This window comes from Carassius gibelio, chromosome B24, assembly GCF_023724105.1.
Source record: "Carassius gibelio isolate Cgi1373 ecotype wild population from Czech Republic chromosome B24, carGib1.2-hapl.c, whole genome shotgun sequence".
Classification (NCBI taxonomy): Eukaryota; Metazoa; Chordata; class Actinopteri; order Cypriniformes; family Cyprinidae; genus Carassius; species Carassius gibelio.
In genome coordinates this window covers 8,568,024-8,595,375 of record NC_068419.1, presented here as the reverse complement: position 1 = coordinate 8,595,375, position 27,352 = coordinate 8,568,024, and the positions used below count along the sequence as shown (strand labels likewise).

Sequence of the window (27,352 nt, the reverse complement as noted above, 5' to 3'; positions counted from 1 at the left end):
TTTTCCATTTTGCTAAAAAGTTCATAGGAAAAGTGAGTTGAAAAAACTAATTGTTATAGCTTATAATTAATAATTGCAATGTATAATTCTTAGAATGTATAAATAAGTATTTCCACTTGGCAAAAAAGTCCGTCCTAAAACTGAGTCAATAAAGAATATAATAATAACAATAATAAAGGAAAAAATATCATTAAAATAAATAATTAAATTAGTTATAAAAATAAATAAGAAAAAGAAAATGACTTGCTTGTAGAGTAATAAGTCATAACTTAAATTTAGGCTAAAAAGAAGTGAAGAGACAGACCTGTCTTCCGCAGGAAGATGGGAAAAGAGTTCGGTCTCTCTGAGCAGACCCACTGCAGACCTCCAGTGATGGTTTTCCAGAACCGAGGTATTCTACAGAGCGACACACACACACACACACACACACCAGTGCCGATTGACTTTGACATGTTTACAAATACAGTAATTTACTCAGAACATAAAGAGGATTGTGGAGCTAATGATGTGCTTAAATCCCATTGGACGGCGCACTAACCCGGTACAAAGCTGCAAGGTAATGGTTGGTTTTGATGAGGAAAGGCTGGTTGACTCCAGGGTGGTCCAGATCATGTGTGACCGCAGCCAGCAACCCTAAGAGGATGTCGAATGATGTGAGGGACTCAGCGAGCTGCGGAAACACACACACACACAAACAAAGAGACGACTGTAAGTCTACATGTAAACATTAAAAGTCAATTACGGTACATTTAATAAAGGGACAATCACCTTGGGTTCTCTCAGGTAACAGTGCATGGCCTGGGTGACATCAGCAGCATGGACTGCATTATGGTAAGGGTTCTGATTGTGGTAATCTTCTTGAACCAGAACTGAAACATTTCAAGTAATTCAGCAAGTTTAGTACAGTCAGTGTATTAGGGCTGCGGATAATCATTTAAATATATGATGACAATCAACAACTAATTTCATTCTCAGTCAGGCATGCAGAACCTCCATCTGTTTAGGGAACTGAAAAATACATTTTAGGATTACAATAAATATATTGTAATAACAATACAAATAATTCAGATGAGTTGATCAGATGTTTCAAATCATAGTCATGTAAAAGTTCGCTGTTTAAGGTTTTTGAGATGGTTTTCCAAGCAACTTTTACAATTTAATATTATATGTTCATGGTGAAATTTATACCTCTTGTAAATGTTATAAATTCTTGTAAATGAGTATTTTTCATTTTTCCCAAAAAAGCTAAATACATTCTAAAAGCAAGCAAATAAAAAATAACAGTAATAATTAAGTTTATTATAATACAAATACTACTACTAATTATAAAATAGGATGAAATGTAAGTAAATCTGGACTAATATATACAAAATACTAATATATTTTAACTATTTTCTTTTGTTGTGAAACATTTGAGGTTTGAAATGACTGAAATTTCATTGAAATGTTACATGACATTATAAAGTAATTACAATAGTCTGAATTTAAAATGTTTAAAATAAGTGCATATACATTCATACATTTAGCATTTTTGCATCGTTTTAATCAAGCGTATTTAATAAAATAAAACTATGCTTTTAAAATACCATTAATAAGAGAAGAATGAATTGTTAATTTCATCCATAAACAAGAAAAACACTTACCTAGAAACCGACGCACTTTAACCATGTCTAACTGGAAGAGCTCAATGAGGCCATACTGGTTCAGCAAATGAAATGTCAAGAAGACAAGACTGTTTCCTTCAAAAACAACAAAGAATTTAAGAGGAAGGATGAATTTGGCTAGGCAAAGCTTCATCCTCATTTCTGCACAGACACGATGCAACAAGCAGGTGGCAGAGTTGACCACAACTGAATGAGAAGTGGACTTATGCAAAGTGGCTTGATATAGTGAAGCTAAAGTACTACAAATCTCACATAATCACACACAGAAATCAATAAATATTTACCATTTGTAAGTCTGTCGAAGAGGAATATATCAAAATTCCAGGTTCCAACCTTTTCAAGCATACACTGGGAGAAAATGAGGGTGAGAACAGATGAAAAATCAATAACTCCATGTGTTATGTATTCATACTGCAAATGTTGAATATTCAATACAAACTAAAGTCACCAGGGTTTTATCACAAAGTGCGTTTGTGGTGCCATACCTTGGCCTGACCGCAGTAGTCCTCGTCCAGGATGTGGAGGGGGTTGAGGTGTGGCGCTCCTCGCAGCAGACGGGACGAAAGCAGGTGTCGCTGGAAACTAAAGAGCCTCCGGATCCTCCGAGCTGGAATCGACCCTGCTGACTCAGCACGGGCTGAGCACAAACACACACGCATGAGAAAGAGGACATGGAAATTCCATGATGCAAAATGCCACTTAAAATTAGTATCCACAGCAATTAAGCTGAAATTGCTTTTCAAATTAGAAGCTTTTAGTGTCTTTGGCTTTCGTTCATGTCCAGATCCACCCCCAGCCTCACTGACTGGAGCCCCTGCTGTTTAAAACTTCGCTTGCTATCGTTGTGATTGTGGCGCTCAGGCAGCCTACGAGGGGTCACGCCTGACTGAAGCACAAAAGGCAAAACCAGTCCGGAGAGAGTCTTTAAAACAGGGTTTCATTTCACCACAACAGAAGAGCAATAAATCTTTTCATGTGCTAACTGTACGTTTTCCTGAATTCAGCTCACCCACATTGGTAGATCAACACAGACAGAGAGACTATGAAAACTGGAGAAAACGTCTTTAATATAATTAGGTTAGAATATATTAACAGATAACAAACATAAGGGTGAATGAGAAGCGCCACTTAAAAAATAAACCATTTTATGATTTTTTTTTTTTTAAATAATAAAAATGTAAATAGACATTACTTTCAAACTGACATATAAAAAATGGTTTAATGTGTATTTAACTAAATGAATAGTTTTTTTTATTTTTTTAGAATTTAATATTTTTCTAAATTATTACATTTAGAATTTAATTCTTTACTCATTTCTTAAGTGACATTCTCAGTCCTCCAGGAGCAAAATATAGTATACAAAATACATTTTATATGTAAAAAAATAAGAGCTTTTAAAACATAACTACCTACCAGTGTTTTTATTTATTATTTTATTGAGAAAAAAAAGCTACTACTATGGAAGTCAATGGCTGCCGTCAAATGTTTGGTTAGCAACATTCTTCAAAATATCTTATACTGTGTTCAAGAGAAGAAAGAAACTTAAACAGGTTTGAGTAAATTATGAAATTTAAATTTTTGGATCATTAACCCCATTACATTTTTCTGGTAAAATCCATTTAATTTCAATAGGAATCAGCAGGATTGGGAGTTCTGAGAAACTGCAGAAAATCTTCTTGTGCGGATTTCGCTCGTGTTTAAGTGTATTTGCCACTTTGACAGGTTTGAAAGTGACTTTTTTGATAATTCTCTACTGTGACAGCACATTTACAACATAAAAGACAATAGTGATGTTTTCAAAAAGAAAATACTTTCAAATTAAACTGATCCGCTTCATTCAGAGTCTAATAGCTCATCCCGAAATGGTCGAATTTTTCATTTTCAAGAATTATTTTCAGAGTTTGTTGATTTGGTTCAAAGCTTTAAACATATTCAATAACCATGATAAAATACCTCTGATACAAAGCGGCTCTATTGTGCTACAGAGCTAGGGATGTGTGCGAGTGCTAATTTGGGTACTTACAGTGTAATGTGCGGAAATCGACGCCCAGGTACGGGTGCGAGCCTCTTCGTTCAGGTTCAAAGCCTACCTGACTTCTCACTCTCACATCTCCTAGAAGGCATCAACACACAAGTCCTCAAGATATTTGTAAGCAAACACAACACACAGCAGGTTACAGGCCTGGATACAGGGGGACAGAGACAGACATACACACACTGCTGACGGATGGGGGGGAAAGGTGAGGACAGGGAACAGACCATGCATCGCCATGCCAGAGGGACTTATGCATTAGTATTCAGACGGCAAGGAGCAAAGGAGGACGCATGGAAGAAAGACAAGCTTGTGCTTCAGCCCAGGACAGAATGGAGAGGAAATCAGAGGGACTTCAACGAGGCTGGCCAAAGCTCTAAAGTCACATCTGTTCAAAAGTCATTCAATAGGCCTTTTCATCAAACTCTGGCTGTGTGTGTGCGTGTATTTGCATGGACAGGGAGAAGGAGGGGGGACGCATAAACTTTTACTGAGTAATGGCAGCCGCCAGCATGTCAGTGACTACTGATTGGAATTCATGTGCAGTTAAAAATACGTCATGTGCGTGTAAATAAGTCAATAAACAAATATTAAAATAGCCTCCCAGCAGTATATTTACTTACTTGAAAACAGCTGTTTGAATATTACACAAGCTCCTATCAAAATACCAAAACTGTGAATTACAATTACATAAAAAACACGATTCAAATAAATAAAAAAAGACAGACATGAGTTTCAAAACTAAACGACAACAACAACAACAAAAAAAATCATAGAGTCGGAACGAACGTACAAGAGTGTAGCACATGCAGCAAGCGAATCAGAAAAAAAAGTAAAAAAAATCAAAAAAAAAAAAACTAAAACAGAGATGCAGAAGAAAAGCCGCGCAGGTTGAGGAAGCAAGACCACATCATGGAAACCAAAAGTGCGCTCTCGTCTTCTGTTTTTGCGCCAAACCTCTCGTACGCATCTCCTGACCCACTAATATTATTAGAAGACATTGTAATGTGAGAAATGCCGCTGATTAGACAGTGCCCTCTGACGCAGGTCTTTAAGGAGGAATGGTGCGGAAAAGTTATTAAAGGGAAAGGCCGTGAAAGCGAGTGAGCGGGTTTGTCTCTCCTGGTGAGATGTGTTGGTTCATACCTGGTGTAAACACGAATGAGGGTTTGATTGTTTTGTTTGTCACAGCTTAAAAACAAAGCAAAAAAAAAGAAATTACGATCAAATATTAGGTCAGGCTTAGCTTTACTAGGTTGTTGGCTACATGCTTGTTACTGAACGTGTAGAGACTCCAGGTGGTTATTATGTTCTTGGGTTTTACTAATTCATGGTACAGTGACAGAAAGCAAAGCAGTCAGTGTGATTGGGAAGTGATGAATTGGTGTAAATGTCATTTAAACGGATCTAATGTGGAACCACCACCTTCTTAGTACACTGTTGTGTAAAATCTCTGACAGCACAGATCACAGGCCTCATGTATAAAATTTACGTAGGTTTCATGCACAGATACTGAAATTCTGCACAATATTATATACTGATAACTATTTTCAGATTATTGATGAAGAATGGCTGATAAATCTATACAACAGTTAAAAACAATAAAAAAGGCTAATTGCATGCTATGTCTTTAACATGCGCTCTTAAAGACAAAGTACTCTCAAAGGGTTACATTTTGGCCATAAACCATATAAACTGTAAACTGTAGTGCAATAGTGCCTGCCAACTTTTTTAGCAGCACTGGTTTTGAAAGTATTTTTCCCATTCATTTTTTCCCCAAAAGGATTTATTTAAAAGTCTTGTTAAAGCCTCATAAGCCATGAACCAAGCCAACCAGCTGAAACATTAACTCTCATTTGTAGCAAAAAAAAAAAAAACTTATTTGAAAATCAGACAAAAAGACAAACATGCAGGATTAATGGCTTGAACTTAATGGCTTAAGTGAGGGGAACAGCTACAATCCCATGAACCATTGCGAATGACAATTATGGTGAAATTTAAAACTACAAATTTTAAGTTTGTAATTACATCTATAGAAACAATATATATCTTTTTTTTTTTTTAAGAAAACATCCATATATACACAAATATTCAATATTCCCTTCTTGCATGATTTGCTGCTCTGTGATTGGTGCCATTGTCCTGCACAGCATCATGGGTAATGTAGTTTTTATTATATATTCCATTGGTACATGATTATTTTAAAAACCTCACAACAGCTCTGTCTTTAAAGGTTTGTTAGTTATCATTAAAAAAAAAGAAGCTTTTACTTCAGAAACCCAACTTTTGCACTCTATTACTATCTCCTTAAATCAGAAAAAAGAAAAAAAATCCAACAGCACGATAAATATCCAATAGTGACCAATATCTATTAATAAAAACTACAAAAATAACAAAATAGTAATAAAATACTGGTTTTATTGCATTTTGGAATCTATACCACCTGTGACACTTTTGCATTTCACAATACTAGAAACAAAAAAATTAAAAACAAATGCAGGTTGTAAATTTCACCCGTGTTGATGAAAGAGTAATAAACTGCTCTAGTTTTCCATAAAATCTCTAAATACACTTAACCCGTAATTAAAATTTCCTGATAAAAAACAATGACTTAGCATAAACCAGGGATCCTCAAATCTGGCCCACGTGATCCACTTCCCTGCAGACCTTTAGCTCTAACCCTAATTAAACACACTTGATCCTGCTAATCAATGTCTTCAGGATCATTAGAAAATCACAGTTCAGTGAGTTTGCAGCACAACTCTGCAGCGCATTGGCCCTCCAGGGCAAGATTTGAGGAACCTTGGCATAAATCTTAACTGATTCCTTTGTTAATCCAACATGAGACTGAATAAGTGCTTTTTCAATGTGCATTTTGTTCGTACGCAATGTTTAAACATCAGGCCCTGTCAGATCTTTCAGTGCTGTCTTATGAAGTCAAAAGGGGCACAGATAAAACTCTTGGAGGTCCCTGGGGTCAGCAATCAGTCCGAGTCGAGGCTTGATAAGTATTAAATCAAAGGAAAATTCACAGAAACGCTAAGCAATTCCCAGTTGAGGAATGACTTAAGCTGTGGATGTAATGAAGAGATTATCAGAGGCTTTTTGACTGATGGTTGAGGCTCTCCATCCTCTCTGTTACACAATCTGTTGTATAATATGCTGCGCTTGGTAACTTCCAGTGCAGAGCGGTACATCTACTCTGTGTATGAATTTGCTTACAGGTTGAGTGTGTGTGTTTGTGTGTGTGCGTGCATGCATTAAGCAGAGAAGATGATGCTTACCTAGCATGCGAATATACAGAGCGGTTTGATCAGAGCTGTCATAGGAGATTGCTCCACGTCTCTGCGGGGGAAGAGATGCACACAAACGTCAGTATTTGCATTTACTCAAACACGCGGGAAAAACTCATATACAAGCCAAATGCTCAGCAGTCTACATTCAAATAAGACTTGAAAAAAAAAAAAAAAAAAAACACCACCACAATTTCAAGAAAGCAATTCAGCTCCTAATAGTCCTTTATTGCTCATTTTCTTAGAAATCTTTTTCATGTTTTGATCTGTTCTTTGGAACCTTCTAATGAAAACCAATATTTGTAAATTGCTTTTATACTAAACATTTTTTAACAGAGTCAATGGGATTCTAAGAGGAAAATGTGCTTTTAAAGGGAAATGTCTTTCAAGTACATAGATAAACAATCCACACTAAACAATCCAAAGATGAACGCACGATCTTGAAGACAACTTGTGAGAATAGAAAGCATCCATTGAAGTAGCTTGGGGTACTATACAAATAACATGGTAAATATATTAGCATTTTGTAAAACTTGGTACAACACCAACATAATGATAAAAAAATCTATAAATATGCCTTTGAACACACTTGGGGATGAAGAGATTTATGATATGAATTACTTAATATTTAGATTATTTTATAAAAACCTGAAAATCACTGATAGTGAAATCCTGTATTATTTTGTCTTAATAAATAAAAAATAAAACCAGCATAAATTCAATTAACTACATAAAATAAGGAATAAACGCCACAATATTAAAAAGTAAAGTATGAAAAAACACCAACATTAGTACATATCTATAAATATGCTAATAACCATATTTAGGGATCAACAGATATTAAAACTCAGACTGATATTGATAATCCCTTAATTATTTTATATTTATATTATTTGATAAAAACTGACAAATAGGAGATATTAAAATATTGTATTATTTTCTCTAAATAAAAAATACTGTTTAAATTAAATGTAATATTTAAAAATAATATTTGCAATTTTTTTATTTGCTCATATTTACATTTAACATGGCTACTGTTGTTATTTTTAAAGATTAACTTTCAAGAAATGTTAGATGACAGATAATCTCACTGTAAATAGGGCAAATGATCATACACAACTAAATATCTAAAAATAAATAATGCATTCCTTAACACCCTTTTATTAAGATAAAGAAAATATATTTAAAAAAAGATACAAATATCAGATCACTAGGCCTCCTTTTCAAGTTTTTTATGTAACTATTCAAGTAGCCACGCAACAAAAAGAGTGTGTTAGTTGTCCTAAACTCCTCTTATTTGAGTGACTGGTCAATCTGTGACTTAAAAACACAATCTCACTATACTCACGTGAGAGAAACAGACATGCTGAAGGGCTGCTTCCAGTGCGCGCACACACACACGCATGCACGCACACATACACACACACACACACACAGCAATTTCCCAGCAGCGGGAGGAAGCTGGAGTGGAGAAGTCTGCTTCACTTAATTAAACCTGCATCATCTGTCCAGTGTTATCTGCTCTCCTGTCTATTACACATCCACACTAGGCCATTCAGAGATTAATTCAAGAACAGATACTCGCACCACTGCTCATTATGCAGATGCGAGTGTGACTGGCTGTCCCAGAATGGTGGGCGGAGCTTTCTATGACCACAACACTCGAAAGAGGCCTTTGTGTGCCGAACACGTAGTTTCCATACTGGCTGTTCCTTAAAGGTAGGAAGCACAGGCTTATTTTTTAAGATGTTACTGACACTGCTAGCACAAAACACAACTAGATGACAGCATTCCAGCTTTCGCTGTTGTATTTTCTTTGTTTCAGTAAAGTACTCATCCACGTGAACTTAAAATCACAAGGAGAATATGATGCATAGAAAGGTTCGGTGTGAAAACACAAGACCTGGAACGTCTTGTGCCACCATATTCCCAAAAAGAACCTGTGCAAATGCAGACAAAGACAAGCACTTGAGCGCAGCTTTTAGATGGCTGGTCAGGGTGTCCCCAGATGGCATACAATTCAGTCTCTGACGTCAATGGACTGAACCAATTTGCATACTTGATTTTTATCCATTAACAGCCCTCTCGCGCCTCGAGCCTCTGCCCAATAAAACTGCAAATGCACAAAACTAGGGCTGTCACTAAAGATGGGCGATAATAGCCAAAGAACATCTCAACCTTGTGACAATATCTCTGCTTGTGTGTTCTGTTTTTTTTCCGTCCAATTTGTTCATATAGCAACTGTTTCAAAATGTAATGCAAGTAAAAAATACAATAAAAATTATAGAAATATATAGAGACTTTTAAAGTAAATATTTATATTTAAAATGCCTATATTTAAAAAAATATTTTTAGCAATATTTAATAAAATATAATGTTTTTGGTAATTTATTTATATATATATATATATATATATATATATATATATATATATATATATATATATATATATATATACACACACACATACATACACTTGTAAATGTATTTCTATATAATAAATAAAAATTTATTTATTTATATTATCTGTATATGAATGAAATATTTATATATGTTCCACACAGAGATCTGATCACAACATCATTCAGTTTTTCTGGAATGAAATGTAGAAACATAACGACTGTTATAAAAACTGTGGCAATGGCAAATGCACCGTGGGCAAAGCTGCTTTAAAAACAAAGCATGGTAACACCAAGTGTTGATTTAATTTAGTTATTAGAAGTTAATTTATAAGAAAATCCATTTATGACGTAATTTTTTGACAGAATCCTCATCTTACAGCATTTTTAGTCCTAAGTCCCTAAAGCTCTTAATAGTACTGTAGCTTTCCTGTCTGTCTGTCTATGCAACTGCATAGATGATTATAGTACAATATGCTCATGTAATCTTGTGGCAAGTGCATTTATTAAAAATGAAAGGCAGAGGGTTTGGTAATCTGCAGGCGGGCATTATTCGGTCAGGGTATTAATGTTGGGCCTGAAAACAGGCCTTAACTGATGGCAGTGCTTTGTGTTAAGTTAATAACCAGTGGAACAGATAAACTGTAAAACTGCTAAGTGAATATACAGGCTACAGAAACAACTGCACCTTGCAGTAACCCTCAATTTTGAAATCTCCTATCAGTAATAACTACCATCAAGCCTGTGAAAAATGAGACTCGAGTCATCCGCTATTGCTGCGACAGTATTTTAGTATCAACAAACTCAGTGTTTACACACATTACTTGGTGTTTTTGCGTGTGAGTAATTTCTACCAGGGGGCTGAGCGGGGCATGACAAACCACCCAGCCGTGCCCATATGGGCTCAGCACACGAGCGGCATCAGCGCAGCCGAACACTGAGTGGGAACGGAGGAGTTGAATTTCTTGGAGAGACCAATGCCAGTTTGTGCCAGCGAGGCGTGACGGTCTGTGCTGTTTTGCTGACTTTCAGTGAGGTTGTTAGAGGCTCAAACTAAAAAAAAATATTTACAATATTGGGAGTTCAGCAGAGATTCAAAAAAAATTTCAGGTAGGCTGATTTTACATTTATAACAAAACAGTTCTGTGAATTCAGCTGACAACAGACAAAAACAAACGTCAGTCTCCACTCAGCCTTTCATGGCAACTTTTATCCACTACAAACTGCTAATTGTTTTTTTGAGAGCAGATTAATGACTAGCTAAAAAAAAATAATTAAATAACAACAATAGAATACCAGCATAATTGTAAAGTATACCAGCATTAATAAATAATGACAAATAATAAATAATGAAAACTGGGTAATTATATAAAATAACTTATTACAAATATAAGCTAATAATATTTGTCTAAATATTTAACCAAACATTAAATTGTGTGCATTGAAGGACCTTTACTTACAGTATACCTTATTAACTAGAACAGTCTCTAAAATACTAATAATATTCTGTTGAACATATTGCAGCTTACAATGTACCTCAGTCTAGATTTTATGCCTCGGTACAGGGTTTTAAACCGTTAAAAAGATACAAGGTCAAGACTAACATGGGTGAATGCGTATTATTCAAGACTAATTGAAACTTAACTACACAAACTGAAAGAGTTTTGACTCATTAGTCATTACTTGGTCTAAACACCAAACCCAGACAAACGTTTGCATCCAATAAAGTGGAAAAGTAGTAAAAGGTGTTTTAATTAAAGCAGAGATTACTAGACTTTTAAAGTATAAAAAAAAAGTATAAAAATGTTTTTTTTTTTTTTTTTTACATATATTCCATTAAATATTGCCAATATATATATTGCCAAAATATGTAATAATCCAATGCACTAACAACCGGATTGTGTTCAGTTTTATTTATATTTGGTCAAAAGATTCTTAGTTGTCTAAACACTGTTGCATTCATCTGACACAACTCTCAATAGCCTCAGATGAACCTGAAACTCAAACCCATCCAGCTAGTTTGTTCAACAATTCATTCTTTCATATGTCATTCATTGAGATTTCTTAAAATACCTCATTGAGACATCATGTTCAGCTGAACTATTTAGACGATCAACATCTCGTGTCTCAATGATACCGCAATGATACTTCACTATGATACCAGGCATTTGCAATGTAAATTAATGGCTTCATCTAATTGTAATAAAACACAGCACACTCTCATGATATGATAAGCAGTCAAAAAATGAGATGTGAGAACATCGATCTACAATGACATAAAAGCAAAACATTCCAAGTTTAATCTCTAGAATGAATCCTGGGTGTGTTAACTCTGTTTACGAGATGGACCATTGTGATTCGTTTGGTTTCACAATGTGGACAAACAACAGCTGTCACCATTTACGTAGTTTTAATATGTAGCTGTCAAATGTTTGACGTATGCTATTTTTAAGGGAGTTCCATCTACACTTTCAGCATTGTTTGTCTCACTGTCACTGTAAAGATTTGTAATGGACCATATCGGTTATCAGACATTTTTGAATTTATTGGTTTTAGCTGATAATAGATTGAGAAACAAAAATAATGACCTTATTCAACAATTTGTCTCCTAAGCGTCACCCTATAGCACCATGTAAACACGTAGCTATGCTTTTCCCCCCCAAGAATACAATAGAATAGGTAAGTGCTACATAAACAACGTATGCTGTTCTGTGTCGCGGTTTCTGCTTTAATCTGAATGTAACCTACATATCCACGTAGGTTGTTTATGTATGGGAGGGATACTCCCAAAATGGTGGTATAGAGGCGAATTGTTGAATAAAGTCATTATTTGTTTTCTTTGTGCACAACAAGTATTCTCGCAGCTTTGTAAATTTACGATTGAACCACTGATTCACATGGATTATTTTAACGATCTCCTTGCTACGTTTCTGGACCTTGATTGTGTAACTACCATTACTGTCGATCTAGGGCCAGAGTTCTCTCAGATTTCATTAAAAAGATATCTTAGTTTGTGTTCCGAAGATGAACGAAGGTCTCACAGGTTTGGAACAACATGAGGATGAATAATTACAGAATTTTCATTTTTGAATGAACCATCCCTTTAAGTGCCTTGCTGAGAGGAACTATGATACATTTTTTTTTTTTTTTTTAAGTTTAGTGATTCCCATTCCTTGGAAGCTTTCATACAACCTTCATGTCACCGACTCCACCTGATAACCACCATTTAACAAATCTATATGTCCAAATGCTGATTAAATTATGTATTTCTTGATACACAAACTCAAGGACTGCTTTGATGGTGGTATAAGGCACGATTACCACCTTTTATGAAGCTCTTGAGGAATTTTAGCAATGCTTTGAGGGATCTATTTGAACAGGTTAGCAGGCCTACAAGCCAATTATTGACACAGCGTTTAAATGTGAAACAAGTTAAGGGCTTGTGTGAAGAGAGATGGAGCCCAATCAATTCACCGAGAGACTTCACAGTAACACGCCACAACCACAGCGGACTCCATTCCACACCACTGTCTCCCACTGGAGGTTCGACTGAGGCCTTCAAACAGGAGGAAACGCCATCACCACTTCCTTTAAACTAATCCAGGAAAAAGGCAGTGGGAAAATTATTCAGCACTTTGTTCCTCTTTGTTTACCGCATGGACTGCCTGACAAAAACAAGATTTCAAGAATAGCTTTTTTAATTTATTTGAATAATCATTGAGATCAGAACAGCACTGGTAAATGTCTATAAATTGAGACGTAACTACATGAGACTTAAGTGCAGAAACTGAAAAAGGTTCAAATACATTGGCTGGTTAGCTGTCCATAGCCAAAGCCAGCCAAGATTTGCAACAGAATATAAAATGGAAAATATTGTAACATGTAAAACAGAGCAGAGAGAATTTACTCTTTTTTTTTTGTTGTTTGTTTTGTATTTTTTTTGTTGGAGAAGTATCAAATCAAATCAGTCAAAAAAATGAATAATCCAATGCACAATAGATAGGAGATTTGCTGCTATTTTCTATTTGCATATTAATCAGCTACATTTTCTTCCAAAGTTGCTAATTTAATTTTGAATATTGCATAAAAATGTTAACATGTCATTTTCCCCTGACCCTGTTTGCTTGGACGAAGGTTCTTCCGAGTAAATATAAGGTTAGCGCATGCGCATGTTGAGGTGGTAAGCCTGGCTCATACTACAGGATTTTTTGCCTGATTTAGTCCGATTTCCCCCTCCTGAGAATCGGAGCAAACACCTGTCGAGCACCTCGATCGGACCCATTGTTCGGCGTGGATATCTGGTAATGTGAGGCGTTCACCGATCGAATCTTGCACCTCCCGATCTGCTCGCACACAAATCAGGGCAGCCCCAATTAATATCAAACGTGTTTGATATTTAGGATTTAAATCGGGATGATGATGGCTATATGATTACATCAGTACTTTCACAGCCAATGCGCAAAACAGCTGATGTACGGCACCATTGGATAGTGAAAACAGAGGAAACTGTTTCTTGACATTTTGAAGAAACACGACAGTCTGTATAATGTGTTGAAAACCCATCACAACATTAAGGAGAAAGAGAAGCGTTGGAGTAAAAACTGCCTCCGTTTTGAATGCACTGGGTTAGTGCAGAAAGCTGCTAGCATGCTAGCTAACATATGTAAACAAATATCAGTGACAAACTGCTGCATGACATCACGTGACACGCTCCTTTTGGTATGATAATCTTAATGATATCTTGTAGTGTGTATTGCACTGCGATGTTCAAATCTTGTAGTGTGTGCATGTTTAAGATTTGAGGGAAGATAATCTGCGAAGATTCTCCTAATGTGTGTGCTGCAGCCAGATTTCATAATCAGTTAGGATTTAAAAAATCCTGTCGTTTGAGCCAGGCTTTAGCACATCCAGGGTGCAGAATAATGCACTTGATGCAACATAGAGTCGCAGCGCTTATGCACATCTAGGGTGCAGAATGAAGTGCTTGAAGCAACATATGTCACAGCGCGCTGCACTCCACACGGAACAAACAAAGAGAAGAGAAATTAGAGAGCAATGAATTCCAGCAAGATGTCATTTTATGCGAATCCCCAGACCTTTATGTACACATCGGGTATTATAATGGCAATATATCATCTTAGATAGAGAGTTTTACCATGCTGACTGTCGTAGCTGAAAGTGACATGCTGTTTGAATGCTGAGCGGAGAATGACAGAAGGAAGATCAATTTCAATTTCAATTTTTGTTTGTGTGTGATGGAAATTACCTATTAGTGTTTAATGCTGTATGTTTGACATTTAAAAGAGTTTCTGTTACCTGCATGTTGTACGTTTTCATAGTTACCATTGTGCTGAGGAGTAGACCACATGAAGGTAAACACTACAATGCCTTTGATTGATTGCACTTTATTCTCGCCATGAATATAGCCTTAGAAGCTGGCATGATGTTTAAAAGAAAATAAAGAAAGAAATAAAGAAACACTACATTGACTATTAGCAATGACTGTGTTTATGCCAGTGACAAGTAACTTGTTCAATATACATGCTAAATGGAAATTTAGCTTGTGCTATGATAGCTGTGGATTTTAACAAAAAATATTATATAAATTGGTTCCAAGCCAACAAATCCATTAGTTGGAGCAACTTTTTTTTTAGTTTGTTACAGATTATTAAACGTAGTTTGTTGGTTTAACATCATTTTTAAATAGATATTGTGCAGCAATTGCCACACTGTATAAAAAAAATAAATAAATAAAAATAAAAACCTGCATGTTCAAACATATAGGTTTAGAAACAAACATTTGGCAAATGTCTAAATTGTCTAAAAATCTTTACCAAATCTTTCTGATGACAGAATTTGGCTCAGGCATTTCAAAATAACAAAAAATAATTCAAAATAACATTTGAGGTTGGCGCGAATAGCCTCATGGCGACATATAGAGCTGTTGTCCCAAGTCCTGGCTTGCGGACCTTCCCACCCCCCTCTTTATCTCCCACTTCGCTTCCTTTCTAGAAACTGTCCTATCCTAATAAAGGAAAAAAAAGAAATCTTAAAAAATAAATAAAAATAACATTTGAGATGGTATGCAATGAGATTGGTTCGCTGGTTAATTCCATTATCAAATCTCATGATCTGTTGAGGTCTTCAAGATTTTTTTGGTGTACATCAAGGAATTCTTTTGTTAATTGTGTTTCTATTATAATGCATTAGCCTGTCTTCTTATGGGTAAAAAAAAAAAAAGTAGCAAAAAATTAAAATAAAAACTTGACTTAAGCGCATATTTTTTTACGCACTTTTTTTTAGAATGTATCAAATTTTGCTTTTTTGGGGGGGGATTGATCGTATTTTAAATGATTCATATGTTACATTTTTTTTTACAAAATAAACCAATCAACAATTAATGGATAAAACAAAACCCCAAAGCCAAAATTTTATCCCAAAGCCAAAGCAATAAAGCACAATCTTGCATTCAGCTCTGTCTCCAACTCAAAAACTGATGTACAAAACCACATTTTATTCTCTTTTCAGATAATCAGTTTCATTAAGATATCCTAATAAAGAAGAAAAGATCTGTCTGTACTTTGGTTTCATTGCAACGTTAAAGTTTATTACTTTAATCTATTTCAAAAAATGTATATTGCCTCTTCTGTGTTTATATCTGAAACTAAATAATGCATTTTACCATGTCAGAACTAAACTATAAAGCATTTGGTTAGTGCACACCAGATGTTTACAAAGATGAAATAATAATACTGAATATAACCGAATGGAAAACTCATTCACTCTTCCAAGGTTACAGCTATGGTTTGAGCCATGGTGAGTGGGTCTGTATGTGGTTCAGTGGGGTTTCCTCGCTGACTCATAATCTCTACTTTATTAGCAAGCCTCACGCGAGCAACTTTCCAAGTGAAGTTATCTGTAAGTCACGATTTCTATCTGATCTTTATGCACATGACAAAGCATTCGGCCTATTACCGGAGTTGTTAAGGGTTATCGCATAATAAATGCCGAGCCAACTAGGAATTCCACTGAAACCTACCTTAGAAAAAATCCATCTGACAAGAATCATGATTATAGACGAAAGCAGAGCTATTCCCATTGGACCTTGCGAAAACTGTGGATCATAGTCTCTGTGTCAGTTTGCGTGCAGGTACTACAGTGTATGTCAGTATGTGGGTGTATGGATTTGCATACGTGTGTTTGCGTGTGTGCGCGACTGTAGATGGCCGGAGACCAGCTCAAGGCCCAGACAGAATGCATGCTGAGCTTAGTGCAGCTGTCTTAGTTGTACACACGCGCACACACACTTAAACGAGCTGCCCATGTTAGCCCTAAATGTCTCTCTTTCTATCTCTCATACACACTCGCACACAGCCACCTAGCAACAGCCAACCAGACTAGCAGTACCATTGACGCACATGGTGGGAGGGGCTGGCAGGAGGAGAGCATGTTAGAGTCTCCTTATCAGCAGTGCAGAGAGCAGACTGTATGCTTTATTTTCTAAATAAAACACTGTCAGCTTCTCTGCCACCTTGTAATCAAAGATGTGTATTTGCTATCATGGAGTATATTTATTTTTCATTTGCGGTTTTGTGACCTCAAGGACTCACTTCCTATAAAAATCTGGTTCAAGAGTCTATTTGGAGCAAGATTTATGTTTTTACTTATTTTTACACGTTACATTCATTCAATATGTAAACCACATAATATAGTATATAAATGTGATAAATGAATAATGTTATTTTAAACATACATTTTCATTCTACACATTACAGAAAATTAATTATTTAGATAAAGATGTATAGAAATGATATAAAATCATTATAGAATTACTCTTAATATTTCATTTGTATGCTTATATATACACAGTACAGACCAAAAGTTTGGACATACCTTCTCATTCAAAGAGTTTTCTTTATTATAAAACGTTATTTAAAAAATATATATATATAGATATATAATGCATATTCTAGATATTATAAATAGGGGTGTGCACGGATAGTCGAATATTCGTTCTGCTCTAATTATTCGATAAATATTTTAACTAATTATTCGATGAAAACATGACAGAAGTAAGAAAAAAAACTTTTTGACCATTATCAGAACATTTTCCTTGATGCAAGTGGTGCGGATGCAGCCGCTGTCACCAACGATGAAGAGGATGCAATGCCCACTCGTCGGAAAAGGCTGAGCCAGTTCTTCAGAGATGATTACAGAGAGTCCAGCCGGGACAAGTGGGAACAGTTCGTGCTGGAGCCATGTATTCCACCAGATGAGGATCCCATTCAATGGTGAAACAAAAACACGAAGCGCTTCACAAAACTTTTTCACTTAGCACAGCATTATTTGTGAGTCCCGCCAACGTCTGTGCCGTCAGAGCACGTTTTCTCAGAGGCCGGCCTTATTGTTAACAGACTAAGGAGCCGACTTTTCCCCCGATCATGTTTACATGCCCGTATTTCTTAACAAGAACATGTTAAACAATAGAAAAAAAAGCAAAAAAGATTTGCTGACAGTTTAAAAGTTAAGTGTAGGCTATGTTCTACAATAGCCTAATTGCTGCAGGCTGCTTTACGTTTTTCTTTGTTCACTTTTTTTTTTTATCTGTACTTTTGTTTGTTTGCACGCATTGTTAAAAGTTTTCAGCTACAAAACACGATGTGTAATGTTCAAGCTTATTGTGTGATCTTGTTCAGAATGACGGAAACAAATGTTGCTGAAAAATAACGTCTGTCTCCTTAAACTTAATTTAAATAAACGAATATTCGAAAATTAGACTGTAATATTTTCTCTTGGTTCATTTCTCTTAGTTCATTTCTCTTGGTTCATGTCAAATTAATTTTGATAAATAAGTCGCACCTGACTAGAAATCACAGGACCAGCCAAACTTTGAAAAAAAGTGCGACTTATAGTCTGGAAAATACGGTAGATGGGATGTCAAATTTCGATTATTTCCATGATCGATCTTCGTTTAAATTAACGATCAATTAATCGATTAATCGTTAACCATAATACTGCAAAATGCGTCTATTGCAGGCACGCAGTCAGCGGTATGACAGGATGTGCAAAAGCCACACGCACACACAAAACGCTTTCTCACTTGAATTAAAGAGGTTTTAGTCTGAATAAAATGCTACTAGCAGGATTATAAAATGAATAGATGCGATTATGATCATTTGATAAAATGAAGAGAGCGCGCCATACTTTTGAGGTCATTTTACTTTGTTGACAGTTTCCAATCCTGCACGGAGAACGCTGAACGCGCCTCTTTAAATGGTTTTGTGGTGCTCGTTGTTGTATTTTAAAGCACAATTGCAATGTTTTCAACTGACATTATTGTATAAAATTATCCGAAATGTGGAGCGCGTGTGACTGCGCTGCACATTAAGTGAACTACATCGGCGCTGCTGCACCAAAGCACAGTTGCTCACATTAATTTGATCCTGCTGGATTCTGTCCTAGAAAATGTCAGATTTTTAAAAATCCGGCATACAGCGCATTAGATCGTGACAGTGCATGCGTGCACACGAGGATGAGCGAGCGGGGCTTTGGCTAGATTTATTTGGAGGTTATTGCTCATGTCTCATTAGGCACAAATCGAAATGTTTCAATATTCGCAATGTATTTGAATGTTAAACTATTATTTATAATGTAAACTAGGCTTGTACTTAACACGCATTCGCATATAGACGGAAAAGATGACCCTCTTCATATGAGCAAAAACGTCCTTGGCATAACAGCAGAGTGGACCGGTATATACTACGGTCTATTTAAACTGACCAGTGTAACCTTTTAATGTTTAGTTGACTATTTTATTTTGATAATGAACAGACTGCGATGTAAGTTTGAATCGCTAGAATATACGTGTGCAGCAGGCTCCGGGGCGATCGAAACAGCTGAGACATTAAAAAAAATATATATATTTTCCGCAAAAGTGTTTACTTTCATTTGTGCACACTCACAATAAAACAGAAGATTTGTGCTCTTGTAAAATAAAGCAAGCAAACAGAATGCGTTGTCATCCTTTTTTTTTTTTTTGTGAACTTATGGAGCGCCCACACTTCTGTTTTAAATCCGTTTATCTTAATTAGCCTATTTAAGTCGGATATATTTCGCATAGCCTATTTAAAAAAAAAAAAAAAAAAAAAAAAAAAAAAAAAAACATGAAAACAAATTGTTATTTTTATGTTGGGCCTATTACTTAGTAGGCTATAAATTTTCCTTAAAGCATCCCATTTTGTCCCAGGGCTTAGAAACTGTGCCCTAGTCAGGTCCATGCAGAAACTTGTGAACGATGCTCGGCGTCACCGTTTAGTGACAGTAGTGATAGCTCCAGGAATGTGTCGGTCACAGCGCCTATTAATCGCTGTTTTGAATCCAGCAATTATTTATTTAGAAATGATAAGATTTGATTATGACAAGTGTGATATAAAAGCTTTGTTTATTAGAGGAATAATAGGTTAACTGGAAAATGTTAGCTCGCGACCATGCTTTTGGACCCCATAGTCTTCATTTACGCGGCTTTGTTCTGGTTTGCCGGTTGGTCACGAATTTCCACAAATTCAGTATATTTAGGCATCGTTTCTTTTCCTAAATCTTCATAGTCTAACCCTCTAATTTCCCAGGTTTATTTTATTATCTTTCGCTTTTAATAACTGTTTTCGCATCTCTTACTGTGGTAAACATGGGAAGGGAAATTAAAGATTTCATGAATTAAGAATTCGTTCGATTTATTAATTTGTTCCCTTATTTCACTTAAATCATGGGTTATTTAGGGAACAAAATTAATGAAACATGGACAATTGCCACATTAATAATTCGTAGGAATGAATTAACAAGTTGTAGGAATGAATAGACTACCTGTCCTGTCACTGTGTCCCGCAGCCCTGCAAAGCGCACGATATAAAACAGTTATCTGATGAAATGATTAGTAACTACATTTCTATTGCATTTAATGTTGAAGAACTTTTATGTTGTTTCTATTTTAATGTACTTTAAAGTTTAAATCACATTAAAAGCTTAATTTGTACATTGTGAATGAATGATGATGCTTTTATATATCGTCACCGTCACTCACAGCCGCTCGCACGTGTTGAGTGCGCATGAGCCGCACGCAGGCCAACATTGAATCGGTTAACCGACCATCGATAGCCTTAATCGATTGCATCTCTTATCGACAATTAATCGATCATCGATTAATCGTTGACATCCCTAGTACAGACATAAGCATTTAGCTTTTGTTTTTGAATTGGGGTGAAACTACATAGAACTGGCCTTAAAGAGCCAGTAAGATGAAAATTTTAAGCTTCCTATCACTGTTTATAAGTCCTGTACATTAGGTTCAAAAGATTCAGTTTCCTTAAACCCCACCTTTCGGTAGCATACCGCTTCAGTTTGAATCTGAATAGCGCGTTCAACGTATCATTAGATATAAGGAAGGGAGACATGGAAAAACAGACATCGCGTTGTTTTCATATGGATTACTTTATCACAGAATATCGGTTTTCGGCAGCACTTGTTTAGTCTTAAAGTAGACATGTCAAGCTTTCTATAGATATCTCTCTCATGTCTCTTTGTGAGTATTCACAGAGTTACACTTCATTTTAATGACGTGTTTGTAAATGACGATCAGCGCAGACAGGCTGCAGACAGCACACATACTCATAAGATGCTCGGGAGAAAACAAACACATAACTTCATAATCATACTTCGCGTTGTGATTCGGAGATGCTCGTTGGTCTAAATAAAGTTGGTAATGAACCCTCTTTTATGGCCAAACGCTTTGAAAATCCCGCTGTACTCACCGAGATTAGAAAAGCAGTCATCAGTTAAATGTTGTGAACACAACAAGGATTTGTTGTACTGCTCTGGTATTGTGGTAAAAATGAATTTTAGCCATTGGTTCTTCTGATCTTCATTCTTTGGCAGTGAAAATAAAACAAACTTGCCTTTACAATTAAAAACACACTGTCTCCTCGACATGATGCTATCACACCAACCAGAGCGTCTGTGTGGGGGGGTGGGGCAGGTCAGAGTAGTTTTGTTTCTCCCAAGACGGTAGGCGGAGATTATTATGCAAAGTGCTCCTAGTGACGTACATAGAGATGGGCAAAAGATTTGAAATCTATAACGACTCATTTCAGCGATTCAGAGTCGACTCCTTACTTTAGAAGCCAATAACTTTATAAATCGTGTACTTTTTGGTTTAATTACTTTTCACATTGTTTACACTGATGGACAGCTACATCATACACAGTAATACAGGTAATTTTTGATTTCCCATCTGTGTGGCTCTTTAAATGAAAAGATTAACTGTAACCATGTGAAATTCAAGGAAATAATTGCATAGTTTTACATTCCAAACACCACAATCAACACACTTTCAATAAGATGTTTCTTAATTAGCATTCAGTATTTTAGTTTTTAAATTTGGTTTTATATTTAAAACAAGGTCTTTACAAGTGAGACTAAAAAGTATGCCATATAAATATTATTCCAAAATGTTAAAATCAAATAATGTTAATAAATAAAACAAATATGCAAAGTGTTTCATTAATCCAATTTTTTAAAAAAATTAAGGTAATGATTTACATCTTTTTTTTTTTTTACTTGAGCCAATGAAAAATAAATAACTATTGTCTCAAGTTAAAAAATATAGATGTGAATCATTACCCTAAATTTTTTAATTGGATGAATGAAACACTTTTTCAGTGTGCTACAGGTGATTTTAAAATCAAATTCAGTCGGCATAATTTTAAGGTAAAATAAAAATAATCATCCTATACAGAACTGACGTTTACTTCTGGCTTTTCAAACATGTATGCAAGTTCTACTTTAAAAATATATATATAAAAAAATTCAGCTTTGTCACGGTTTAGTCCGTTTCGTTTCACATCCAACAATGAGAAGTTGAGCTGAACATATAATAACGTTGTTAAAATCGAAAGTTGCAACTGTGTTAGTAAATGAGTTAACATGAACTAAGACTTGTAATTTGTAAGATTAGTAAGTAAACTTCTGTAGCAAATATAGCTATTGGTCATGGTCAGTCCCTCCAGAAAAACGAGATTATGTGATCACTTGATTTAATGCATAATCAGCCAAAGGCTGCTTATTTATGCGGGGTCGCATTTTTTCAAATACGTTGTTCTTTTGCCGCATAAATTACCGATTTCAGAAAGCGAAATATGCGGGGCTAGCATGATTTCATAATCCCTGTATTTTCGTTGCAAAAAACTCACATATACATTAGCAGAAAGTTGAAAAATGCTGCGTTTAGTTCACACAAGCGCCATTTTCCCCTATTGCCATGGGAACCTTATGAAGTGACGTAATTACGTAATGTGAACATCATCTGCAAACCCCGCGGTGAAACCAGGGTGAAACTTGAAGCACGCAAATCATTCTTATTTGCCAACAAAAATAAGTGCAAAAGAACGCTTGAAGCAGTTTCCCGGTTTGTTGACAGTGAAGCCAAATTATATTGCGAGAACTTGCGAAAACTGCGGTTTGATGAAATAGAGAAAAAAAGGTGATTCCCCCAACACCCCATTCTCACTAGGCTACTAACACGGTTGTAGTTTCATTCAGAAGTTGATGCAACTTTACAGATGTAAGATTTCCCTTTATTTTACAGAACAGTACCAAAAACTTACAGTTGTAATTATATTAGTATTATGTAAAATAATTTACGTTGTAGTAAGAGATTGCAACTTAAATTTTCTGTGATTTAGTATGCTCGCTTATAATAGGAAGTAATAAGAAATTACTCTTTACATTAAGGTATTAGCCTAGTGAGAAAAAGGTGTTGGGGGAAATCACCTTTTTTTCTCTTTTTCATCAAACAGCAGTTTTTTCAAGTTCAAGCAATTTCATCGCATAAAATGGCAAAAATATCCCGCATATTGCATCGCATTTTTTAAGAAAACGTGCCGCAAAATGAAGGATTTTTGCCCGCAACAATCACAAAAAAAGTCCGCGTTTTTCTGGAGGAACTGCATTGTGAATGTTAATGGTTAACTATTAGGGGTGTCACGATTTTTATTTTAAATCGAAATCGATCGAAATTAAGTCACAGTCTCAAACTTCGAATTAAAAAATGGAATCGTCGATGCTGCCACACCCCCATGTTGTATGACGGCAAATCAATGACAAAAATAACCGAGCATACAACTGATGCTCGGAAAACTGGATCGGATGCGAAGAAACGGGAGCCCGCGAGCTCATTTCAAACTCTCGCGCGTGCATGACATGTACTCTGCGCGCAATACAAGCCCTCGCGCGCGCATGCTCATTCCCCACATCCTCGCGCTCTATCATCTCACCTCTGCTCGCGTGAACAATTTTATTTTTGTCAGTCGTGGGGCGGGGCTTGCTGTTTTAGTTATCTCAAATGTCATTGGTTATTCCCCTTTTCCTAAAGTCAGTATTCGACGCCTGTTAGAAAATGATTAATAATTCACTTGACTTGACCCATGACTTTATCAGTGGACCAGATACATTTGAGTAATCATTTCTTTAGCTTGTTTAATTTATTTTTGTCTTTAATGTAATTTAATGCATTGTTTATAGAGTAGATCTTTTGTAGATACTTGATTAACTGGAATTCTTCTGACTGCTAGTGATTGCAGTCTTGTAATAAAGATACACATATTTTACAGACTGTAATGATGCACACACACACACACACACACACACATATACATATATATATATATATATATACACATATATATATATATATATACATATATATATATATATATATATATATATATATATATATATATATATATATATATATAAATCTAAATGAATGACAGTGAAGTGTTTAACAAGTGTTTTAAATTTAATCTGTTAAATAGATACATCGTAATATTTGAAGGTTAGTTTAGTCATTTTTTATTGTTTTTGTTTGTTTTGTTGTGAACTTGAATGTCATCTTTTGTGAAGAAGACTGCACTTACTGACACCCCTATTAACTATTGAGGTCTTATTGTAAAGTGATACCGCTTGGTCTTTATAGTTATTTTGCACTTTAACCTATATAAAACTTTTAACCTTATATATTTTTCAGTATTGCTTTATTGTATTTAAATGTTCAGTTATTTTTGTTATAAGAAAAAACTTTATTATGACCACTTTTTTAAACTAAACATCAATACCGTATACTGCGTTATAAGCATTAGGAATTAATCGCAACAGGAAAATTTGATACCGGCATATCCCTAGAATCTACAATGAGAGCCAAAAGCATAATGATTTATGTTTTCAGCTTTTAAGTGTGGCTTGGAATCATTTTAGGAACAGGTGGAACACAATCTCCCTCTCTCAGACCAAAGTTGGCCTCTCTTTGCAGTGACATCACCGCATCTATCTGTGGAGAAACATTTCCATAAATAGCAGAACAGCAAGTTGGATGAGCCGAAGCCCCGCAAACCACAGTCACAGAAAACAAACTTTTATCACAACTCAAAGACACTAACGGCTTTATTTCGCAGAAGCGAGCCGCATTCGCACCTGCCAATAGCATGGGTGTGGAATGAGCGCCACAATCACATATCATTCCTACATCCTCGCTTACAGTCCGGGAAAACCCCACCACTTCATCCATATCCCAACATCCTCTCTGCTTTGAATGTTTCTCCCATTACAGACTTACTGGCCCTCATGTAAATGTGAGATCAGTGACACGTTGCGCGCTGGGTCACATGTCTAATAAACAGCACAGTTGATGATCTGCATATTTGCATTCGAGAGCCTAACGGCTGAGAGAGGAGCCATCGCAGCTGTGGATTCCTGAGTCAAACACAGGAAGTGTAATGATAGAGAGCATGACGTGGTCCTCATGAGGCTCCTGTTCCGGACCCCGTGCTCTCGGCACTCAGGCTCGTCCCAAACAAAAAATCCCTGACAGCACATCATGAGGGGAGTAAGGGGTGTAAACTCGGCCTCATTCTGTCCAACCATTATACTAAGAAATATCATGACTTATCTGCATAAAGTACAATGTGTTCAATTGTCATGTAAATTTTAATTATACATGTGTGTCTTCTGCAAAAGATTTTATGACTCAAACTGAATGCAATTCTTCTACAAAAGATTTTATGACTCAAACTGAATGAAATCCTCCTCATGTTTTGGCCATAAAGCCTTTCCAATTTCCCTAAAAGGAGTCCCTGAAAGTCTGCTTATAATGGAATCATTTTTGTCTTACTGATATTCGTTTAAAAACAAAATAAAGGGATTTTATTTCATATTGAACCAACTTGACTTGGTACGATATGCAACAAAGGCCAGCACAACAAGGTCATCTCAGGTCGGGTGTGCCACAGGGTTGCAGCATTCATTCCTTTAAGCACGTATCTGCATTTTTTTTTTTCTTGAAAGCGATAACGGTCAGTTTATAGTCAAGCTCAAAATTATTTCTTCCTCTTGTCTAATTACAGGCGAGAAAAAAAGGGAGTGGGTTCATGACACAACAAGCAAACAAAAGAGGAAGCCAGACAGATTCCCATTAAACCTTATCCGATGCGGTGCTTCTAAACTCACTCAGATTAAAGGAACAGGCCTCGGAGAGGACTCATAAATTCAAAGCGTCCTCATGAGTTATAGCACCATGCTGTGAGATGCTGGATAACGGTAGTGCACATTCCTGTAAGTGCCAAGCCATAAATGCTGTTTTTACTGCGCAGGTTATGGAGTCAGTTAGGTCCCAATATAAACTAACTTATTAGTTAAAGTACACCTGCACTTTCTTTTCTTTCATCATGTGGTTCCAAACCTGTATGACTTACTTCCTGAAAGCTGTTTTGGACCCAATGACATTCAACAAAAACAGCTGAAACCTTGTTCAATGCATCTTCTTGTGTGCAACTTATTAGTTAAGCACACTTGAACTATATTCAATTATTGTTCCAAACCTGTATTACTTTCTTCATAAAAAGTTTTTTTTTTTCATATAATGAGAGTTAATGGAGTCTAAAGTTGTTTGGGGCCCACTCATATCAGTTGTACTGACAGAAACAATTATTCTTTCTTGTTCTGCTGAAGAAATGAAGTCATAGAGGCTTGGAACAACATGAAGGTGAGTAAATGCTGACATTTATGCATGAACTATTTAGCAATACCAGTAAACTGTGTCAAACCTGCGGTTGTTCCTACAGTTAAACTTCTCAATACGTTGTGTAACGGAACTCGGCGTTCTCAATGGCAGATCCGGTAGCCTTACTGTGAGACGGCAGCATAATTTGCTGATGGCTGTTTTGTAGTGCAACAAGGATTAATGTGACAGGAAGTGAATCAGTGTTATATTGTGACATGACATTCAACGGTCACTTCGTTGAGCCAACATTGGAGTAAACAAACCAAACAGAGCTCAACGCAAGGGATCGTTTTTACAGAAATACCACCCGAACATCCACCCAAATCAAATACTTGAAAAAAAAAAAAAAAAAAAATTATATATATATATATATATATATATATATATATATATATATATATATATATATATATATATATATATATATATATATATATATATATATATATATAAACCTTAATGTTTAATCTTAATTCTATATATTTTCATTTAATTTAAATATTTTATACAATTTTACTGAACCGATAAAACAAATTTTATCTAGACAAATAATAATAATAATAATAATAATAATAATAAAAATCACTACACATTTTTTGAGTAGCAACATAAATAAGAATTACACAAAAAAGTGCAATGTGTTTAAACAAAAACTAAATATCTCAGATGCCCATATTTAAGGGAAATAACATCAGGATGGTGCAAGAAAAACTTTCAAGCGAGATACTGAATGCCTGTCAACAAGGGTGAAGATTTGCGTCATTTCCAAACGAGTGCAATACTTTAATGCCCAAGACCATTTAAATGGCTTCTTTAAAACCTGACCTGAAACTATAAACACAGAGCGAATGCAAACGCAA

The 27,352-nt window shown here is 35.6% G+C and overlaps 1 protein-coding gene across 13 annotated transcripts in view; it reads right to left on the bottom strand.

Moving 5' to 3' along the window:
* Window positions 1-27,352, bottom strand: part of LOC128012829 (high affinity cAMP-specific 3',5'-cyclic phosphodiesterase 7A) — a 37,101-nt gene that overhangs the window by 3,883 nt on the left and 5,866 nt on the right. For 2 of the 13 annotated variants that reach the window (XM_052595372.1, XM_052595378.1), the window contains exons 2-11: window positions 6,981-7,041; window positions 4,843-4,887; window positions 4,320-4,352; window positions 3,688-3,777; window positions 2,150-2,301; window positions 1,949-2,012; window positions 1,644-1,739; window positions 769-869; window positions 539-670; window positions 305-396 (exon numbers count right to left, since the gene is read on the bottom strand). In XM_052595372.1, coding sequence (XP_052451332.1) covers window positions 305-396; window positions 539-670; window positions 769-869; window positions 1,644-1,739; window positions 1,949-2,012; window positions 2,150-2,301; window positions 3,688-3,777; window positions 4,320-4,352; window positions 4,843-4,887; window positions 6,981-7,041 — 866 coding nt within the window. Of the gene's footprint in view, window positions 1-304; window positions 397-538; window positions 671-768; window positions 870-1,643; window positions 1,740-1,948; window positions 2,013-2,149; window positions 2,302-3,687; window positions 3,778-4,319; window positions 4,353-4,842; window positions 4,888-6,980; window positions 7,042-16,427; window positions 17,176-27,352 lie in introns of those variants that run through there. The other 11 variants (XM_052595373.1, XM_052595379.1, XM_052595375.1 and 8 more) reach the window with 6 other exon arrangements.